We start from the raw sequence: 19,838 nt of genomic DNA, 5'->3' as shown, positions 1-19,838 counted from the left end.
TAACTACATTTATCTGAACTATATTCATGATATGCTGAGCAACAACAATTGAAACAATAGCTATGCCATAAGATGCTTGAGTGCAACAACGTGTATTTCTCGTCTCCTGAGAAGATCTGCGTGCGAGATCGTGTTTCTAAGATCAAGCTCCAGCTAATCCCAACTGGTCAGGGTAGGGATGTGAAGAGCAACCGAGGACTTGCCTGAAGTAGTTTATCGGATTGCCACATCCTGGTAGGCAGGTTCTCTAAAGATACATAAACAGCAGAGTTGGATTCACATTCTATCAGCTCCTGTTCGTTGCTGCGAAGGATGCCTAAGGCGACGCGGAAGAGAACATCGAGTCCATCAACAAGAAAGACATCCCACACTCTGAAAAGCGTCTTTTGAAGAGTCAGATAACATAGCGCGAACGCACATATGCTACTTACCTCGATTGGAAGGCAATCCGTGAAGAGCGACAGAAACCAAGAGAAGCAGATGGCTGGAAGGTCGACGCCAAGGGCGGTCAAATGTGTGTAAAGCCTAGGCATGGTCTCCTGCACGTATTCAAGGAGAACGAGGGGACATGCACGAGAAGGTAAAAGCGAAGGCGAAAAAAAGTCATCCGGAAGTATCCGTTCGATGATTGCTGAGAGCACCCAAAACGCCTCTTCTTCATCGGCATGCACTAGCAACAAAGTCGAAGTTACGAGGTTCATGCCCTGGCAATACCCCACAGCAGGGTTGCGGCTGAGGACGTCATGTTAACAGACGTACCAGATTGACACGATGGTGTGACACTCACTGACTATATGCTCTGAGCACGCGGCGAAGTTTGTCAACTCCTGCGCCGTCACCTCCAAAAAAGACGTTGAGTGGCATAGTCCTACCAACATCCTTCTCAATTTCCACGCAAACCAAATTGTGCTCGTCGACATGAGCCAGCAAGTCGCCAAAAATTCCAGGTTCCCGCATATCCAAGCCTCCGCTGCATTCCAGCCAGAGCTTGGAGCGGTACACTAGGGGTATACCTCCTCGCACCAACCGATCAAATTCTTTCCTCTCATGCGTATTCGACGACAGGCCCAGTTGAGCGAAACCAATGAGGCCCTCCGAATGAGATAATTCTTCTTCCTCGACTGAAGTGCCCAAGCCAAGAAGAGCAGCAGCACCGCCCCCAGAGTTCGCAACCGTAGGCAGGATATTCTTGGGCAATTTGACTTTGCTACGTTGCTTCACAAATACATCCCATTCTTTCCTCTTGGCGTTCTGATTCTGGTCGTGATTCTTGGTCATGTCATCGAGAAGACGTCGGATAACATTAGCGCAAACATGGCGAGGTGTGGACTGGGTCACAGTCAGAATCGCAGTGCTAGAGTGAAGCGTGGGTACAGCAAGGGGTGTGGCTATCGATGTGACAGTGGTGGAGCGGGGCCGGGAAGATGATAATGAAGCAGCGCGGGAATGACGCGAAGGACTGCTGCTTTCTGGAGGAGTTGATGCTGCTCCTGCCTTACTATTAGCAGGATCAGATAAAACCGGTGACATCGGATTGCCTTCTCCATCACAAATGCACGAATCCTTCACGATCTCAATCACATTCTTCTGGTTGTCGTCGTCGTCGTCGTCGTCTGACCAAGAGTTACTTTCCTTGCGGTCAGCAATTTTGACGCCAGTCAGGCAGGCAGGCGCAGTGTTGCCACATTCCTTTGCCCGAATGAGTAGCAAGACATCGTACTGTGACACGTCGTAAATGAAGCCATAACGATCCGTAAGAGGCTGTTTGCTTTCGTCATCGCGGTAAACTGTGAACCGAGACGCACTGGTGGGAAGAGGAATAGGAATGGTGAAGTTGAAGTGCGGAGCAGTGAGAGGGGTGTATGTGCGCGAAAGGTAATGAGTTGGAGGCTTCGCAGTCGCAGGTATAATGGACTCTAAAGCGACTGAACCGGGTTTGTTCGCCGAGTGTTGCTGCTGCACTGGAATATTACTCGGTCGTGCAGTGGACATCGTGCCCTCGCTTAATGTTTTCGCGCTTGCTTCCATAGCAGGTAAGGATTTCTTATGATGTGGCATGAAGGAACCGAACAGAGGTGACGTGAAAGGCGAAATTATATTTGCTCCCCGTGACCTAGTTGTACGCACGGCTTTACCTTGCGCAGTCAACGTGCGGTTCAGAGCCGTGCTTGCATCTGGGCCCTCGATAGGACTGAGGGTTGCGTGCGCGGTTATTTGGTCTCCTATCTCAGCCTTACCTGACCTATGCTCTCTCTTCTCTCGAAGCTTCTGGGGTACGCGGAATGATACATGCTCGTCTCGTGCACGCTTAACAAGTTCAAGGGCCAATTGAGCAATCAGAGGGCTTGTCTCTCGGCCGTGATCAGTCAGAATGCTACCTGGATCCGAGGTCATAACTCGAATAGCATGGGCAATGGCACGGAGTGATGCGCCCTGCGGCGGCTTTTCTTCGGTAAAGGAGGGAGAGGTAGTAGAACTCCCTGATCTTGGATACGAGACTCCGACAGCTGCTAAATGTGGCGTAACAGGCGCAGGAGCAGAAAATGTACTCAACGCAGGGGAAGAGCTCACAGAAGACTTTGTGTCATCTATGCGGGCTTTATATGATGGCTCTGCTATAGGTTTCGAAGTCGATGGTAGTCTCGTGGCAGAAGAGGATGATGTGGGAGGGTTGAGTATAGAAATACCCAAACTCTCAAACACGCTTCTGCTACTTTTCTTGCGTGAAAAACTGTTTGGGATAGTCGGAGATTCAGAATGTGGGGATGAATATAAGGATGGTTGCTTTGCAGGAACTTCAGAAGTTTCCTTTACCGAAGTCGTGGTCAGCACCCGATGGTGTTTGTGTTTCCCCTTCTGCCACCAGGTACCCATCCAAGACGCTCTATCATTCCTGGCATGATGAATAGGAGCCACATGCTCTGTGATAACTTCGGCAACCGTGGAAACGGGAGGTACAGTGGCTTCGGGGGCTGATATAGCCACGGATTTATCAGCTGCCGTGGACCCTATCCTGTCGACGGTTGCCTCCGGGTCAACGTATGTCACTTCACTGGTTTGGGGAGATTGTGCAGATGTGACGATGTAAGTCGATGCCAAAGGAGTCATAGTATCATCCGGAACGCTGCGTGAAAGTAAAGTGTCATCCTCGATAGCTTCCGTCAACGATGTCTTGAGTGACTGTGTAACGTATCAGAGCGAATAGGGTGCAATCAAAGTAGACCAACGCACAGAAAGGCTTCCATGACGTTGAACTCGATGGTGCGTCTCGGCATCGCCAGGGAAGATTGATTGTATGACCCGCCTTGCCACCTCTCGTTCAGAGGGTAGCAGCTCCGATAACAAAGTTTCAGCACGCTCTTTGCGCGCTGCCTCCTTCTCTTGCAACAATTTCCTATGTTCTTCAAGCTCTATTCTGGCCCTTGACAAACTGTGGAGAGTGGATGAAAGCACACGAAGTGCTGTATGGTATGGATGAGTGTCAACATCTGACGGAGACTCTGCGACAGTAAATCTGGATATTGCAGCCTGGATGGCCTCGTCTGAGTACTCGTGCCACTTGTTGGCAAGTACTTGTGCAGTCACTGACGGGGATACCTCGGGGGTGCCATCTGAAAGAGCAGTCCTTGGAGGGAGGGAGCCTGGAGGAACTTGAAGGAAATTGTTATCAACAGGAGGTCCGATGATAAATCGCGGCACTTGGTGCACTGGTCTATCCCAAAGTGTCGAAAGCGAGTTGGAAGACATTCCACGACCTGTCACTAGTTCTCCGCTGGACCCGCTCGCCGCATCAGGCTTGCCAAATCCGCGAACGCTGCCATCCCAATTTGTTCGGATATTGGCGCCCTTGGTTTCCGGTTCCGCTAGTGTCTCTGACTGAGTTTTTAGAGTAAGATAATTGTTAGGGGACCGCGTTTCATCTACGTCCTGAGCTCCACGCGTTCTGCGCCCTCGTGACGAAATTTCGTTCGGGGAGAGAGGGTGCAAATGCACAGGAGTACTGATGGGCGGGACCTGTGGATTCATTCGCTTAGATTCCAATTGAAACTTGGCATTATTCCAGGCTGGCTAGCCTTTGCTAAAGAAATGACTCAAGACCAAGAGAAGGAGAGTGTGTTGGACCGTGGGACAAACTTATGTGACCCGCAGACTCCTCATCGACTTAAGTCTTAAAGTAACATAATTTCGTCGATGAGCTGGTTCAGTCGTTCAAGCTCTGAACAATCTCCAGCTGCAACAAGGCATGACCGCCAGAAATGCTGGGAAAGTCGTGACCAATACTTTGAATGCCTGGATAGCGCTGGTGTTCTAACTGCCGGAGAAGAAGGGACAGCATGCACCAAATCAAAGTTTCAGTACGAAAAGAGCTGTGCCAAAAGCTGGGTGAGTATGATGATCCAACTGTTCGCATCTAGTTGATCTGACCGCTAAGCATCAGATTGATTATTTCAACAAAAGGAGGGTTCTCGCTGAGAAACAGAAGGATATGCTTGCACAGTCTCAGCTCCAATCGCAGGAAGCTAATCGCAAACTATAGTTCTGCTTGCGTACGAGAAATTCTGCTCATTCCGTTTAGGCAGAATACTTATGATGAATCATTTTGCATCACAGCACCACCTCGGGCCTGACTCATCCACCCCGAATTTTGCAAGCTGTGGTCCGTGGTTACATTCTTTCGCATGAAACAAGCAGATTACTTCTAATTCCCAATTCCTTAATTTTAAGATACCATTCAATCATCATCAAGAGTGGCGTTCTTGATATCGGATGATTCGGTTGTTTCATCATGTGCCCATTTTCTCATGAAGGAACTATCCTTATACTGCGTCCTCCGAACCGTTGCTGTGCTTTATAAAGGACATCGCCCACCACGTGTGGCTAACGCAGTGTTGATTTTGATCTTCGCATCCGAGACATCACATCTGAAGGCACTTACACCATTTGAAAACACACCAATTTCAAAATGATAGCAGTTGACAACCGCGTTGTTCTGTTCCGGAACCCTTATGACCCAAGTGATACAACAGTTCATGCTACGCTTGCAAATAGTGGTTAATATGTGATTTTCAACTCATTCTATGCCGAATAAGTAGCCCAGCTAATGTTCTCTTCCGAGAATGATGAAACATCATCAAATTCTGCTTTGTGGCTACTTCTGGTATTACACACTGGGTTGCGGATGCCACCAACCCAGCGTTCTCATGACTTCTGTTTGCAGACTTTCCTGCGATATCTTCTTACCAGATCTCACCTGTGTCACCTACTTCGAGGCGTTTATCTGATGTTCACACGAATAACCCCATGCTGATTTGCGCCGGCTCAGGCAGTACGAGTTCCATCTATAATTTCCAAGCACAGGATGGAGCAGACTATACTTGGCACTCATCACTGATGCTATTTCGTTTCTAATAATGTCACGCGAGGTTCATCGGGACGATTGACTGAGCTTCAACTATGGGTACATATATCCTGCCGTTTCTTGATCTGCTTGGACATTAACCCCCTCTCATATTCGGCTGTCGTCACGGGCTTGGATATTGATGTCTTGGTTGAAGGCTAAAGACTGGGCATCGGGCGTGGAATACTCCAGCCTGTTTCACTCAGGGCTGCGAGCTATCTCCCTCCGCTCCCTCATAGGCACGCGCACCCGAGCTCAATCTACAGCCCCGATTTCTTCACCGGAAAAGACAAAGCGGAGATATTCTCTCTCTTTGTCATCTTGTCTGCTCAAACGAGGTTTCTCAACTAAGAGTCCTCCCACATCCAAATCTAGTCTGTCTCCACCTTGCACAGAAAAATGTGTGCGTCCACGGCCTTCGTCTATGTTCGTATGCTCCACCAATGAGCTGTGTGAGCCCTGGGGAAAGGGAGGGAGCTTCTTTGATAACATCTATGGTCATCAGAAGTTGATGTGCGCACACTTTCTACAAATACCACTGATTTGGGCACTGATGTTAAATCACACAGCCAAGATGGAACTGATGGTCTACCTTTGCCCATCATGGACTTGGGAGATCCGTTTTCTTCATCGCCTCAATCAAAATCGTTTTATGTGAACCTAGGGGACCCATCGCCTCTTCCACCCAAAGAAGAGTCTTTCCTCTCTTTGTCAAATGATATAGATACCTTCTATAGACCAGTCCGTCGCGAGCGTCCGCTCTCTGCCCAAACTATGCCTCTGCCTTCTTGTAGATTTTCTGGGCACTACCGGCGCGAGCGCAGGGAACGTATCGATCCTGCGTGGATGCTGGAAGAATCAAGTCCAGAATTGGAGGCCCAGGACGATGGAGAGAATGTTGATGTTACAGAAGTAAATCTTGACGGTGTGTCGGATTGGCGCCAGTTCCACGTTGATTGGCTCCAGAACGAGCCTGCTGTGCAATTGACTTCCGGGATATAATTATTGCCGCTTTATTGTGATCCTACTGTACTGTATGTAATTCACCTTGTATCCTCATTATCTAGACTTGTATTACTTGCCTCGTACTTCACACACGTCGTTCTTTGTAACTTTTTAGTTGGCAACATTTAGTTCTACTTAATTTAATACATTCTCTATGATTCTGACACGGGTCGCCGAGGGTTAGGAGAACAGCATCCAAAATAAGCAAAATTATGTAATATTAGAGTAGTTGCTCTGTCCCGTGCTCAGTGACGCTGCTAATAAGTTACTGGTCGCTTTCATTCGTCCCCAGCGGTGAGATATCTGCATGTTGATATACCGTGAAATGTCTTCAAAGTTTACTGACAATGGCTTGCTTCTCTACCATCAGGATACTTTAAATCCGCGCATTAAAGCAGGACATCTGCTGCTCAGTTAACATCGAGGATTCAAATCAGGCGCCGCGGCTATTATCTTGTACTCACACGACAGGAGCACAATAATCACCCTCCAGTTCCAACAGGCATATATTCTATCTCACTCTCACAGAGTGAGCTGCTCGTCATGCCTGCCAAGTACTCACATGTGAAGAAGAGGACGACAAACCCCAAGAAAAAGGCCGCTGCCACGATTCAGTCCGGGAAAGACAACAATCGCCATCAAAAGCTCCCCAATCACCTTGACAAGACGATTACAAATGCCATGTCAGCAGTCTCGCAGCTGGAGCGCGCCATCGCGAAGATCTTCCTGATCCGCTTCGAGCAAGATATCGCGCGCCTGTTTTCAACACACATATTCTGTGTCGCTCTTATTCACTTACCCACGTTCATGATGCGTTGTATTACTGTCGGCGGGCCCAGCTGGGTCGCTTATAATGCGGACAGTGAGGAAATTAAGGACTTCTTCCGTTCCGTCGTTAGTATGGACTTGCGACAGGCTGGAGAACGAGTTTCGACGAAGAGCGTCTTGTGGTCTTATACGGCTTTGAGAGAATTTGTGCGGTTTCGATCTCATTCCATGTATTAGCGAAAGCTGATCATTAACTGTCTTAGGCGCTTTCTAACAATGTCCCTGTATGCCGGAAGCGCGGCCTACACTCTCTTCGACTACTTCCTCACTACGACTCGCTAAAGGTGCACATGGACTCTCTGGATGCAATGCCGCACGCGACATTTACTAAACCACCGCATCTCGGCGCCCTTACAGAAGGCTTGGAGGCCTTGGAAGAGGCATGCGAGTTGAAGTACGGGGAAAAGTCCCCGTTAAGGTCCACCCCTCCTCCTGGATGGGATCATCAGTGGCGCATGAAAGTACGCACGGGATATGAAAGGCTTGCTCAAACTCTCTGGCGAGTGACCCGGGAGTTTGATGTTAGTGGATACGGCTGTGTGCTTCGGGAGAAGCTTACAACGAAGTGGTGCGATTGTGGATGTTCTACGGATCACCTGGGCGAGGTCTGTGAAAAGACGGTACGGGAAGATGAGGAAGGGAGTGGTGTTAGATCCGGTAAGCAAAGAGAATGGGATGGGCGAGGTATGTCATTTAGCGATGTAATAATAAATGTGTGACATGGCCTATAGGAAGCGGCGTGTTGGGTTGGGAGACTGAAGAAGAAGAGGATATATGGGATATCGATCTTGATTTTGGCGGGAGCGATTCTGAAGAAGGGGATGGCTTTGGGCCCGAAATGACCATTGCTCAAATGATGGAAATCAGGTTCATCAAGGCAGAAAGAGAGAAAGAATTCGTGAGTAATGTTTCGAAAAATACAGTCTGATAAAACTCATCTACATGGTTGTAGGGTAACGCTGCGTTCCGGCGAGGCGAGTATCAACGCGCCGTAAAACATTACAAGGCAGCACATTCAATTGAACCAGAACTGCCTCATTATCAACTCAACCTTGCTGCGGCCCACCTAAAGCTCAGCGAGTATGTCACAGTCCTTCAGATGTGTACCTAATTCTCAGACAATTCATAGCTGGCTTGAAGCCGAAGAGGCATGTACAAAAGCCCTTGGACAACATCGAAGCATAAAAGGTTATTATAGACGCTCGAAAGCGCGTCGAATGTTGGGTAAGCTAGATGACGCTGTGCAGGGTGGGTGTGTTTTTGAATTACCTTTCCGATGTGCTAAGCTGCTGTTAGATTTACGTGCGGCACTGAAAATACAGCCTTCAAACAGTGAAGCGTTGGATGAACTGCTATCCATTCTTCCGCCCGACGATTCATCTCGTTTAGCTCCTTCGTCTTCATCTCTTGCAACGTCCTCCTCCAGTACTTCACCGGCCCCTCGAAATGCCGGTTCACTATATGACCACCTGCATTTACCCAAACTGAAGCAACCAAAACAATTACCGTTTCCTCGGTCCAGCAATGATGATAGGAAAATTAAAGTTTCCTCGATCCCGGTGTCCTATGAAGTTCCGCTGATGTCTGCTGGGAAGGCCTCGACAGAACTGAAGTCGAAGGATGTCAAAACAAGGACAGAGTCGTTCATCTTTCCAAGTTGGGAGAAGTACACGGTTAGGCTGGCTACTGGCTGAGTGCATATAACCTATTTTTATGGATTGCGTGTTTTGTATGCAGGCTTATCTTGTTGCCACTCTATGGGGATCATTCTTGGTTTTCGGCGGTAATATTGATTTCATTGTTCTACCTCTTGTCCTGTGTTTGATCTACGTATTCGTATGTAGAGATCTATGCGTAGGGGATGTTTTACACGGCCACTGGTGTCATCAGTGCCCTTATTCTCTAATTAGCCGCCTTGATGAGTTTTCAAGCTGATAAGTTTGCGATTGAATCGGATGTACTGACTCACTACTTACTTAGGCTACGAAACAGTTAACGTCGGTTAACAGCGATTGACTGGGAAAAGAAACTGGTAGCATTGGGGCAGTTGCAACGATATCATCAGCAACTGATGGATCCGGCCACCAAATAGGCTATAGCGTCCGAGTGCGCAGCAGGTCAAGAAGTTGCAACATCCGACGTACTGATGATGAGATCCTGTTGTTTCCACAGGATCCACCACAGCAGGTAATCAAAGACTGCTTAGTCGATCACGAAGACTTTTGATATCAACCACTGATACGAGGATTCACGAGTATTAGCATCAGATTATAGGGTGTTACTACAATTATTTCAGTCCATCAAGTACTGGCAATGAGCGGTTGTTGCTCTCCATTATCAACGGTTTCAACTGAAGGGTGATATTTGCGTGTCAACCGTGTAGTCAATGCGCCGTCCTCCAACCGGTCCACCTCCTCCACGATGGTATATCCCCCTAGCCATGGCAAGACGATAATCCACAGCCAGTAATAGAATCCGCACACCTACAAAGGGTCAGATTTATGTAGAATCGGGCTGTAAGCGATGTACATACCGCAAGGACACCCAGACCCACCACACAGTAACTGAATGATGGATATAGTCAGATGTGGACCTAAACTGCGACAGCATTAGACTTACGTTGCGTACCAGAAAGACACGTCACTATGACCAGGTTCCGGTGGTATCCTTGTCAAAAAATCAGTGCTGCTTCAAGGCGTTGATTCGGTAGGACAATACCAGGGCATTATGAGAAGAAATACTGCGCTGAGGAGGTAAAGGGAAACGTAAATATTCCCCGCACGATACTTCGAAGGCGCAAGGCCAGCAAGCGCTTGCCGCTTCCGAAGAAGCCACAATCCTATAGCAGTTGCGGCATTGAACACCTGCGACTTGTTCATCATATAATACGCTGCGGTCGGATAAAATACCTACCAAATTCGGATAAGAAGACAAATCTAACAAGAAGTTGAATGCATCTCGAGCTGGGAGGGCGACTATCACGAAGACTGTAAGAAAGTACTTCAGACACACAGGTCCCAATGGCGTGCCGAATGGCTTGGTCGATGCAAAAAATCTTGGATACGGAAGTAGCCCCTGGCGGGCAATCTCACGTAATACGCGTGCCTGACCAACAGTCTGACAGAATATAAGTTTTCACATTATGAAAAGTAGTTTCAAAATGCTTTGCTCACCACAGCGATCTAGAAATGTATTTTGTAAGTAAGTTGGGCATGTAAAATACATAGATCACACACGATGTTGCCGAAGCAACTTAAAGCAACCATGATCGGCATGGTTTGGGCCGCGAAGCTCTCTCCGTATACACGTTGGAAAAATAAAGCCGCGATGAGTTGTCCAGAATTTTTTATCTCGTCCTTTGGCACCGCTGCCACGTAAGCAACGTTGACGAAGAAAAAAAGACAGGTGACTAAAAGCAGCGACAGTAAGCCGGCTTTGCGTACTGTGCGGACAGGATCACGCGTATGGACTTCCCCAATGACATTAAACGCGTTGTGCCAACCAGCGAATGCAAAATTAGTCTTGACTAGGGCAGTAGCCAAAGAATTTGGATTGGTCGTGCTCCCACTGAAGGGGGACCGGAAATTGGCATACGGATCGCTGATGTGAGTGAAACCGCCAAGTACGAGGGCGCCCGTAAAGACCAAGCTGGAAGCACAATATGTCAGTAGATGAAAGATGGTGAGCGATGCACTCACAAGACAAGAGAAAGAACCTTCAACCCAGTAAGAAAGTTTACGGCTCTTAGGGACCATTTCGTTGACAGGGCGACGACTGCGTGGTCAAGTTCCAGATTATACCTTGGCGCAAGGAATATAAGAAGCTCACAAGACATACCCACAGCACAGACAGCTATGGCAATAATGGATTGTCTTCCGGGAGTGATGGGGACATCGAAAGCTGTAAGTGCGTATTGGGCAAACACAATAGAATTTGTTGCGCTAAAACTGGTTAGCGTAGAGACAATTCCGTGAACATCGCGTTCAACATGCAAACCGTAGTAGCACGCACGAAAGAAGGACTGAAGTTACAGCAAACATAACTGGGACCATAAACTGTGGACGAGGATACGCCTGCTCCAAGTACACAACTTCTGCCCCAGATCTCTTTGGGAACATACTCGCGAATTCACCATAGATCATAAGGCCTCCGAGTGCGAATAATGGAGCCAATAGCCAGAAGACGAAAAGTAAGCCGACGGAGCCAACGGAATTCATTATGACGCCTGGAACAGAGTATATTCCTGCACCGAGTATTTGCCCGATATTGAGCATAACAGAAGACAGTAATGTAACCTTGTAACCCAAGGGACTGCTCTGCAGACGAGGTGAGTATTTATCGGATACAAGTGATTGGTTTTTACCTTCTCTATTGGCGCTCCCGCTGCTGACAGAGTGTTTCCTTCATGTTGCGCATCTTCGCTTTGAGCGAGGACTTCAGAGTCCAGGACATTGTCGATGATGGTCATGAGACTACTGACGGTGGGCTGATAGGACTGGTACTCACTGGCAGGACTGTATCATAATTATAAATCCACAGGAGTCGGCCCGGCGAATTGTAGTAGTCATTGGCTACCATTATGGCGCCATCACTGGCAGTGTTCGGTCGTGGTCGTGGTCGGATCGGAGACAAACCTCAATGCAGTTTTAGTATGACTCACGGTAGCTGGCCGCAGTTTGAGTTCTAAAACGAGGAAGCCGTGAAGAACTAGTGAAAAAGGCTGAGCGGTGAAAGACCTGAAGAGAATCTAGTAAGAAAGATTCAGCGGGTGTTATGTAAATAGAACAGCGCTATATACCAACAAGATTGGCTTGGCACCTCGGCCTCAGCGCGCGGATGGTATCTGTGGCTGAAGCGGAAGGTACATGCAGGTGTCTGAGGTATATATAGCCTTTTATTTTTATCAGCCTTCCAGAAGAGTCACGCATACTAGCGCCTAGTACTAAATTTAGTATAGGAATAGCGCAATAACCGACCCTTTTTCCACAAGGACACGATGGACTTACCTTACAACCACATCCGCCATAACATCTGAACCCTGATGGCGCTTTGAATGATGATACAGTTCCATGGGTATTTGGTTCTGGCCGTAGGCGCTGGTACGTCTTGCATCCCTACATCGCATTCGGGCCGTTCTAACCATCATGTCTTAAAGTCCTGGCATGCACGTTGGGGATGCGTCGCTTTGGTCCGCAATTGCATGCATACTGGCCGCTTTTGCGATCCAGAAACCTGTCGGGCAAGAACCAACAATTGAATGGGCATCAGGCCTAGCTTCGTAAGTGTCACCGGACATTTGATGTGCTGAGCTGAAGTTACAGTAGACACCCCCTGCCCTTCCCATGTCTATCTGTGCCCAGGAAAGCTCAGGACGCGCAGGGATTGATAAGCCTGGTTAGAAGCAGTTCTCTGTAAGGCACATGTAATACTTCGTGGTGGCTTTTGTGCAGGAGTCGCACAGTAATCTGCCTCAATTGGAGTATCTTGACCGTTCTCGGCTTTCATTCGACACCTCACCTCACCATCGCAGATAACAGATTCGTACTGCGGACGGAGTTGAAGCTGTATCGTCTAAGTCTTGAAGAGCAGTGTCATGATCACGCACCCTGATAGACTCCATGGCACCATGTCAAGGACTCATCGGTTCTCTCGATCACTACAAATCCATATGTGCCAGAACCACAAAAATATACAAGATACAGAAGTGCTAATGCTACCGCACGGTTGAAGGCTATGCTCCAATGTGAATGAATACGACTCTCTGGTCCATCGGTACCTTATCCTTGTCAACGGCTTTGGAAGCCTTATTCAGAGCCCTAGCTGCGTTCGTGCAATCGATTTTACCGCTAAACATTGCGTCATAGAATTCTTTCACCATGTGGCGAGCAGTATTGTCATCCACCGCCCACATTGTACCGATGACACCTCTGAAACCAGAAAATTGCATTCCTGCAGCGAGATGGATGACTTCATCAGGTGCGTTCTTGTCTCCAACCGCGGTATGACAAGCAGACAGGAAAGCAAACTCCGGGTTTTCTGGTTCGGCTTGTATGATGTCTGAAAGCCGCAATGGCTTGTCGCGGAGAGCAAAGGACGAATCGAACGGCTGAAGAAAATCTTGCTTGCCGTGGCACGCGAGGTGGACCCATGAATTAGTTTTCAAGGCTTGGATTGCCCCGCTGACGGTTCCTTCATCCCCAGAGACCTCTGAGGATGTCATTGATGCTGGTACAAGGGATTTGACAAGCTCCAGCTCTGCTCCTACCGCCTTCAACTCCTTTTCTCCACTCCCGGAATTTGGTTTTGATTGACCTATGGAAACGAAGGACGGAGTACTCGACGCTACCTTAGATGCGTTCTGCCGCCTTGAGCGTATCAAAGCAGAAAGAGTTGGTGTGTATGACGAAACGTAAATGTTAGGCATGTTGCTGGCTCCCTTGCGGTATGGTCCGGCAGCATGAATGGGCAGCGAAGTGAGTTTCGAAGTTGGGCACCACCAAACACGAGACCCCTTCGGCACGATGGTCAAAAGTGCCTCAACAACAGGAGCTAACACAGCATCCCAAAGCCTGCGAAAGACAGGTATAAGTTGCTTTTCTCTCGTTTTCTCTTCTCCAACTCCTGCAGTATTCCGCAGGACATTGCGGAAGTCACCAGACAGGGTAGCAATGCCCCCTAGCGAAGCATCAGGGAGTGAAATGAGTCGAGGAGGCCCGTCTTTGGTGATGATGATCGCATCGCATCGCTTTATGCTTGCATTGATGATGACGATGGGGCCGGCAACCGCAGCTGCCCTTAACTCTTTGAAGGGCATCGGGGTCAAAAAATACGCAAATCCTTGTTTTTGCCGTATTTTGCTCACTACAGCGTCCCATTGCGAAGAGGTCCGACGATACTGACGTGCCTCTTCCTCCTGCTGTGTTCGTATGAGTGTTTCAGTGACAGTCCTGCCAGCGATAGCTAGGGAGTCAGACTGCCTTCTCCCAAGCTCAGCACTGAGCAACACGAATTCATCTGCAAGTCGACGCCCCTCGTCATCAACGACTCGCAAATCATTAATGGTTGCTCGAAAGCGAGACATCTGGGACCAAAGAAGGCCTCTGCCTTGTTCTGAGAGTTCGACTGCTAACTCGAGATCGCCTGCGCTGATCGCGCAGGCGGTAGCATCTGCAGCGAGTGAGGGCGTGTCACGCAATATGCCTCCGAGCAAAGCTTTATAACGACCAGAAACCGTAGGAGTAGCCATAATATGGCGATCAAGCAACTTTATAGAAGTTTTGTATGCTTCCAGAGCCGACGTATGGTGAAATTCATTGGCGTCCGTTCTCCAACGCAAAGCCGCAGTAAGTTGATCCCATGTGTGGATTCCAGGTGCGCTAGAGGCCAGCTGGTGATACTGAAATGTCTTCTCCAGAAATGAAGCGTCCTTGGTTAGGCTGTAGTAATCTTCGAAAATGGTCGTATACAGCTGGTAAACGAGGAAAAACCATGGGTGCGCTTCGGGCAGCTTCTCACTGGCCTGGGAAAGAAGTGAGAGAGCATCCTGAAAGCCGTCATCATCTTTGCCCGCTTTTGCCCGCTTATGCCTACACCATGCCAGGGAAATCAGCGCAAGCGGCAGGTCAGGGTGACCTTCTGGCGAAATCGTCAAACATGCCTCAAAATGGGCAATCGCAGCATTCAAATCTTCGATCGTCTGTCGTTTTGCATACATCTTCTGCAAAGAGCGAGCAAGGTTTCGGCGGACGTGAAGGGCCTGGGGGTGATTGGAGGCAAACATGGGAAGCGCTGTCTCAAACGCCTTGATACTTTCTTGCAAATCATTGATGTCTTCGTGTTCATTGTAACGAGCAGAAAGTACAGTGGCAAGGAAAGTCAAAATGTGTCGTCCCTCTGATTGGTTGGGATGATCCCGAGCCGCCTGCAGATAATTCACAGCGATGTCCAGATCAGTGATATCATGTTGGTTTTGAAAGCGGGCGAAGATGGCATATGCATAATTGGCAAGACCTTTGGGATAGTCTGGATGGTAGGTAGCCAAAGCATGGGTTTCGACAATGTGAGCTAGGTGAACTAAGCATTCATCGAGGTCATCTAGGGGACCGAAGATTTGATATCGCAGCAAGAGAGTATTTCCGAGACCCGAGGAGGCAGCATAGTGGTCATCCTGACCAGGAGGGCACACCTCGCATGCCGTGCGATAGTGATTGACTGCGCAATTAAGATCGTCTGCGTTCCCTCCCTGCTCAAAGCGAGCTTTGAGTGCAGATGCTAGTTGAATGAGGACACGGGGAAAGGCTTGATGACCTCGAGATAAATCTTGCATTATGTCCCGATAAAATGAAATGACGTGCTCTAGGATGTTCATGCCCCCTTCATGGAAATATTGCTGTAGGAGAGCATCTGCACGATCCATAGCAAGGACCTGATTGGAGATGTGGCGATCTGGGACATCTCTGAGCGCTAAGTCGCAGTAGTCAATTATCTTCTTCAGATCTCGAACGTCCTGTCGCCGAGAAAACCGTGTAGATAGGGCATTGTTAACATGAGTCAACAGGAGAAAGTAGTCAGCACTCTCCCTCGGGCAGACACATATGGCTGCCTCAGAGTGCTCGACAGCATCATCAAGATCAGCGATATCCCCACGCGTTTTATAGCGCATAATGAGGCAATTGATCCAGACCATAAGTACAGGCATATGTTCTGGGTGCGAGGGTCCGCACAAAGCCATGGAAGATGTTATGTGTGTTATAGCGAGATCAAGATCCTCAGGAACGCCATAAACCTTGAAGCGACTCATTAGAGCAATCGCGAGACCATGGAGGGAGGAGAAGCGATGTGCATGTGTGGAGGACTGATTAGCTAAGGAGTTGGTATAGAGCTCGATTGAATATTCGAGGTCATTGATATCTCCATTCTGCGTAAATCTGACATTGAGATCACCCGCGTAGTTGGCGAGGAGGGAAAATCGTATCGGATGATTATCAGGACAAGCTGTCAGTGCAACGCGATAAAGATTTATTGCTGTATTCAAGTTCTGCAAGTCCCCGTTGCACTGGAATGAATAACGCAATAGGAGTCCCATATTCATGAGAATTGTTGGGTACGATGGACTTTCGGGCGAAGAAAGCTCCAACGCTCTGCTGTGGTAGGCCATTGCACTGGTGAAATCATCCATGTTTCCTCTATGACGATAGCGAGCACAGATTGCAATGGCAAGGTTCGACAGAGTCGAACAATGGCTTAAGTGGCCAGGTGGTCGCAGCGACAGACATTCTTGGTGGGTTTGGATCGAGAGATCCAGGTCTTGTGGGTCTCCGGTCTGCTCAAACCGACTAAAAACTGCGAGAGCATAATTGTTGAGGAGGTTGTGACGATATGGGCTATCTGGAGGACAGCTGGAGGTAGCGGCGCTGTACATCATAATGGCCTGTTCGATGTCCTCGAATTTTCCATGATACTCGAATCTCCTACGAAGCACCCCTCCCAAGTTAACCACCAAAGGGACGTAATGTGGTGATCCAGGAGTCGATGATTCTAGAACTATACTCCAGTAATGTACAGCTTGCTCGAGGTCGGCAATACTATTCGAATGCTGGAGACGCATATAGAACGCGAAACCGAGGCTGTTGGCGCAAGCAGCGTGATTTTGACTGCCAGAGGGCAAGCCACTGTACCACGCTGAAAGGATTCGGATAGCCTCTTCTATGTCTTCACCCCGATGTGTCTGTTTGTAGTTGCTCATGAGGTTGTTTGCTTGATCGTTCAACGTCCCCCAGTCCATATTTCGAGGACCGGTTCCTGAGTGATTATCTGCAGACTTGAGACCGAATGATTAGAATATAACCTCGTGCGACATTGAATGGATGGGTCATACAGGTGTGAGGCACCTAGCAGCTGTATCACTCCTGTAGATGGCACATAAGGCTCAACCAAATCTCCCAAAAAACTTATTCAAACCTTTCTTCATTCTGGGAAGGCATATTAATCGGACAGATAACGAAACACTTGATGCAGGAAAAACCTACATCCAGCCAGTCACCCTTTTTCGAGATTCCCACGGTCTGCGTCCCTCATGCGATTAATATTCTGGTTTGGTGTTGAGGCCTTGAGGCCCAGGGCATTGCTCAATTGTTCATTATCATTCGTGTAGCACGGGGGCAGGCAATTGCCACATATGAATTGTCAACGCCGTGTCTACGTTTCTAGCATTCTGGGAGACTGCATTCGCACCAGACGGAACCAATGCCGAGCAAGTAGCTAGGCTTGCACTCTGTCACGGTTGGGACGGATAGTATAAATATGATATGAGGATTGGACTTGAACTTGGCTAGTTTGACTATTCTATATACAAGACTCAGGCTGCAGAGACACGACGGGTATAATATGGTGTATCTATGCGACCGACCGCGTTGTTCATGTTGTAAACATGTGCGCGTGTGTGTGGGGAACACGGTTCTACTTTGTGCCATCAATTAAAGGTACCGGAGCCGAAAATGATTTTGAGGTCCTCTCGAGTGTTATTCGTCCCCTACACCTTGTTTTTTTCTTCACTGCCACTCCTACTACATATGTACTGATTTTCACAGTGAAAGTGTTGCGATGATGTGCTCCCAAAACACACCCATTTCGCACTGTAGTATGATTAGACCAATTATCATTGGTGATAGTAAGCTGTCTCATCATTGGCATGTGGTACTAGTGCGAAGTCGACCGGTCCGGTAGTGGACGCCGTTACGCCCAGCGAAGCCACCCCGCTCTGAATCTCGCACCGCTATCATAGGATATGCTCAACATAAGTAAGTTCTTGCTACCTGACCAACACGCTGTCCCAAAATATTCCGGGGATGAGAGCGACACTCATCACGTTGGGAATGGATACCTGTCGAGTCTCGACTCTCAAGCGGAAATGTTCGTTCATTCTATTCTGAATCTGTCCCAAGTCTCTTTATAACCATTGCTTCTTAGGAAGTTCTTCCCCGCTCGTCCCTGGCTGTCTTGGCTCTCTTCACCATTGGATAAGACGTATCTAGCACTCGGTCTGGTTGTCTGAGTCCTCCTTTTAACTTGTCTGCGATCAAAAATTGTGTCATGTCATCCGACACCCCATCGACAAATCTGTGGCTTGAGCGATCTCGTCTCGATGGAATGATGTTAGGAGCAGTATCATATGGTACGTTTTTAGTCTACATAGTATGGAAATTTTGAAATTGACTCTTGTACCGCAACAGGCGGATTCTTCATCCTTACGGTGCAAGCTGCGATCGCTCTCATGCAACGGCCTCGACATGGGGGGAAGATTGCAGACAATCGCTTGACTCTCCTTGCCTACATCTTTATAACGTTTGTATTGGGGACGATAGGATTCGCTGGGAACGCAAAATACACGCAGATGATTTGGATAGACCTTCGTGATGCGCCTGGTGGTCCATCCGCACTGATTGAGGATGAGATGAATTATTCTATCAACGTCGTGGCGATTTCCTGGTAAAGTTCCTTTTCCCACCTATGTGCAAACTGTGTTGACAGTTTCATCCAGCTACTTAGTCATGGAGTGGTTTATGCAAGCCCTACTTGTGAGCTGAATTGTTCGTCTTCCTGGACAGGTGGAGGCCTGATTATTAGAATACTTTAGCTTTACCGATGTTTTGTAATATGGAATTGGGCAAGATACGTGATGGTCCCGATGATCACCCTCTACATTGCCATGATTGGTATGATTCACTGTCTGTCGAATGACAGTGATCACTGACATCTTGAGCAGCAATGGGTATTCTTGTCTTGATCCAGTCGAGCGCTGGTGCCATCTTCTACGATATCAATACCGAACTGGCCTACCTCTCCCTCGAGGTTGGGCTCACTGTCATCTACTCCGTCCTCGTGACGAGTCGTTTGCTCTCCATGCGAGGCCTGATGAAGCAAATCATACGGGAATATGATTCTAGCACCTATGACACCGTCGTCCTCATGGTCGTCGAGTCCGCTATGGCATACATTGCCTATGCCATTGTTTTCATAGTTTCCTTCGGTATGCATAGTAATGTCTCCAATCTATGTTTCCTGTCTATCAGCCATGTCCAGGTAAGCACACGGCAAATTGTGTTATCTGCATACCTGGTGCTAGCTTGTTTTTAGGGCATCGCCCAATTGCTTATCATCATCCGTGTAGCAAGGGGGCGAGCAATCACTTCGGAGCAAACACGAGCTATTGCAGCACATACGACTATGGCATTCTCAGCGACTGTATCTGACGAAATGGAGGAAATCAATATTGAAGCCAATAGCAGGGTCTGAAGAGGGCAGTGTCGAGTTGTATTCCGGTCTGGAGAAGGCGGCTGAAACAAAAGAGGAAACAGCATGAAGATGACGCGAGGTTGTATTCATACTTGTTATGTTTATAAGCATACAAATAGTTGAACTATTCTTATTTGCACCAGGTCGGCAGAAATTTTGTAGGGACGGAAATGTATGAGTACTTCATAGTATGGATAAGTTGCACTTGAATCTGATAGATACGGTCAAGGCTGGTGACTGTCTCACTTGCCCATCGCTACATGATGACAATAAAACACATAAGCGCTCGCTGGAAATTTTTTTGTTGGATGAA

The 19,838-nt window shown here is 48.2% G+C and overlaps 7 protein-coding genes across 7 annotated transcripts; 4 read left to right on the top strand and 3 right to left on the bottom strand.

The window, feature by feature from the left end:
* Window positions 1-56: 56 nt before the first annotated feature.
* On the bottom strand, window positions 57-4,127 carry F5891DRAFT_1051364 (rab-GTPase-TBC domain-containing protein). The gene is made up of 5 exons (XM_041362492.1): window positions 3,232-4,127; window positions 788-3,180; window positions 432-732; window positions 210-383; window positions 57-176 (listed from the first exon to the last, which is right to left on the bottom strand). Exons 1-5 carry the CDS (start codon window positions 4,024-4,026, stop codon window positions 168-170), a joined length of 3,672 nt encoding a protein of 1,223 aa, XP_041222440.1. The 5' UTR covers window positions 4,027-4,127; the 3' UTR covers window positions 57-167.
* Window positions 4,128-4,149: 22 nt separating this feature from the next.
* F5891DRAFT_1051363 (cytochrome oxidase c subunit VIb-domain-containing protein) lies at window positions 4,150-4,634 on the top strand. The gene is made up of 2 exons (XM_041362491.1): window positions 4,150-4,383; window positions 4,439-4,634. Exons 1-2 carry the CDS (start codon window positions 4,192-4,194, stop codon window positions 4,535-4,537), a joined length of 291 nt encoding a protein of 96 aa, XP_041222439.1. The 5' UTR covers window positions 4,150-4,191; the 3' UTR covers window positions 4,538-4,634.
* An 862-nt stretch (window positions 4,635-5,496) lies between these two features.
* On the top strand, window positions 5,497-6,444 carry F5891DRAFT_567522 (uncharacterized protein). The gene is made up of 2 exons (XM_041372300.1): window positions 5,497-5,911; window positions 5,968-6,444. Exons 1-2 carry the CDS (start codon window positions 5,541-5,543, stop codon window positions 6,398-6,400), a joined length of 804 nt encoding a protein of 267 aa, XP_041222438.1. The 5' UTR covers window positions 5,497-5,540; the 3' UTR covers window positions 6,401-6,444.
* Window positions 6,445-6,676: 232 nt separating this feature from the next.
* F5891DRAFT_1051358 (uncharacterized protein) lies at window positions 6,677-9,161 on the top strand. Its single transcript, XM_041362490.1, has 6 exons — window positions 6,677-7,378; window positions 7,435-7,915; window positions 7,963-8,129; window positions 8,184-8,311; window positions 8,361-8,479; window positions 8,528-9,161. The coding sequence occupies exons 1-6, from the start codon at window positions 6,947-6,949 to the stop codon at window positions 8,923-8,925; spliced, it is 1,725 nt and encodes a 574-aa protein (XP_041222437.1). The 5' UTR covers window positions 6,677-6,946; the 3' UTR covers window positions 8,926-9,161.
* A 289-nt stretch (window positions 9,162-9,450) lies between these two features.
* On the bottom strand, window positions 9,451-12,108 carry F5891DRAFT_1113623 (amino acid/polyamine transporter I). The gene is made up of 12 exons (XM_041363756.1): window positions 12,030-12,108; window positions 11,595-11,978; window positions 11,243-11,547; window positions 11,060-11,178; window positions 10,930-11,005; window positions 10,468-10,879; window positions 10,405-10,413; window positions 10,145-10,348; window positions 9,950-10,095; window positions 9,851-9,898; window positions 9,765-9,795; window positions 9,451-9,714 (listed from the first exon to the last, which is right to left on the bottom strand). The coding sequence occupies exons 2-12, from the start codon at window positions 11,697-11,699 to the stop codon at window positions 9,532-9,534; spliced, it is 1,638 nt and encodes a 545-aa protein (XP_041222436.1). The 5' UTR covers window positions 11,700-11,978; window positions 12,030-12,108; the 3' UTR covers window positions 9,451-9,531.
* Window positions 12,109-12,849: 741 nt separating this feature from the next.
* On the bottom strand, window positions 12,850-17,266 carry F5891DRAFT_567394 (CHAT domain-containing protein). The gene is made up of 3 exons (XM_041372299.1): window positions 17,192-17,266; window positions 17,109-17,139; window positions 12,850-17,051 (listed from the first exon to the last, which is right to left on the bottom strand). The coding sequence occupies exons 1-3, from the start codon at window positions 17,212-17,214 to the stop codon at window positions 12,963-12,965; spliced, it is 4,143 nt and encodes a 1,380-aa protein (XP_041222435.1). The 5' UTR covers window positions 17,215-17,266; the 3' UTR covers window positions 12,850-12,962.
* Window positions 17,267-18,109: 843 nt separating this feature from the next.
* Window positions 18,110-19,811, top strand: F5891DRAFT_567209 (uncharacterized protein). Its single transcript, XM_041372298.1, has 8 exons — window positions 18,110-18,142; window positions 18,204-18,404; window positions 18,463-18,718; window positions 18,771-18,807; window positions 18,867-18,945; window positions 18,996-19,312; window positions 19,367-19,697; window positions 19,755-19,811. The coding sequence occupies exons 2-7, from the start codon at window positions 18,323-18,325 to the stop codon at window positions 19,523-19,525; spliced, it is 930 nt and encodes a 309-aa protein (XP_041222434.1). The 5' UTR covers window positions 18,110-18,142; window positions 18,204-18,322; the 3' UTR covers window positions 19,526-19,697; window positions 19,755-19,811.
* The last annotated feature ends 27 nt before the right edge of the window (window positions 19,812-19,838 follow it).

This window comes from Suillus fuscotomentosus (genome assembly GCF_016647785.1).
Source record: "Suillus fuscotomentosus strain FC203 chromosome Unknown F5891scaffold_51, whole genome shotgun sequence".
In the NCBI taxonomy this organism is placed as follows: domain Eukaryota; kingdom Fungi; phylum Basidiomycota; class Agaricomycetes; order Boletales; family Suillaceae; genus Suillus; species Suillus fuscotomentosus.
The sequence above is the reverse complement of the archived record's forward strand: the minus strand, read 5'-3'. Positions and strand labels throughout refer to the sequence as shown.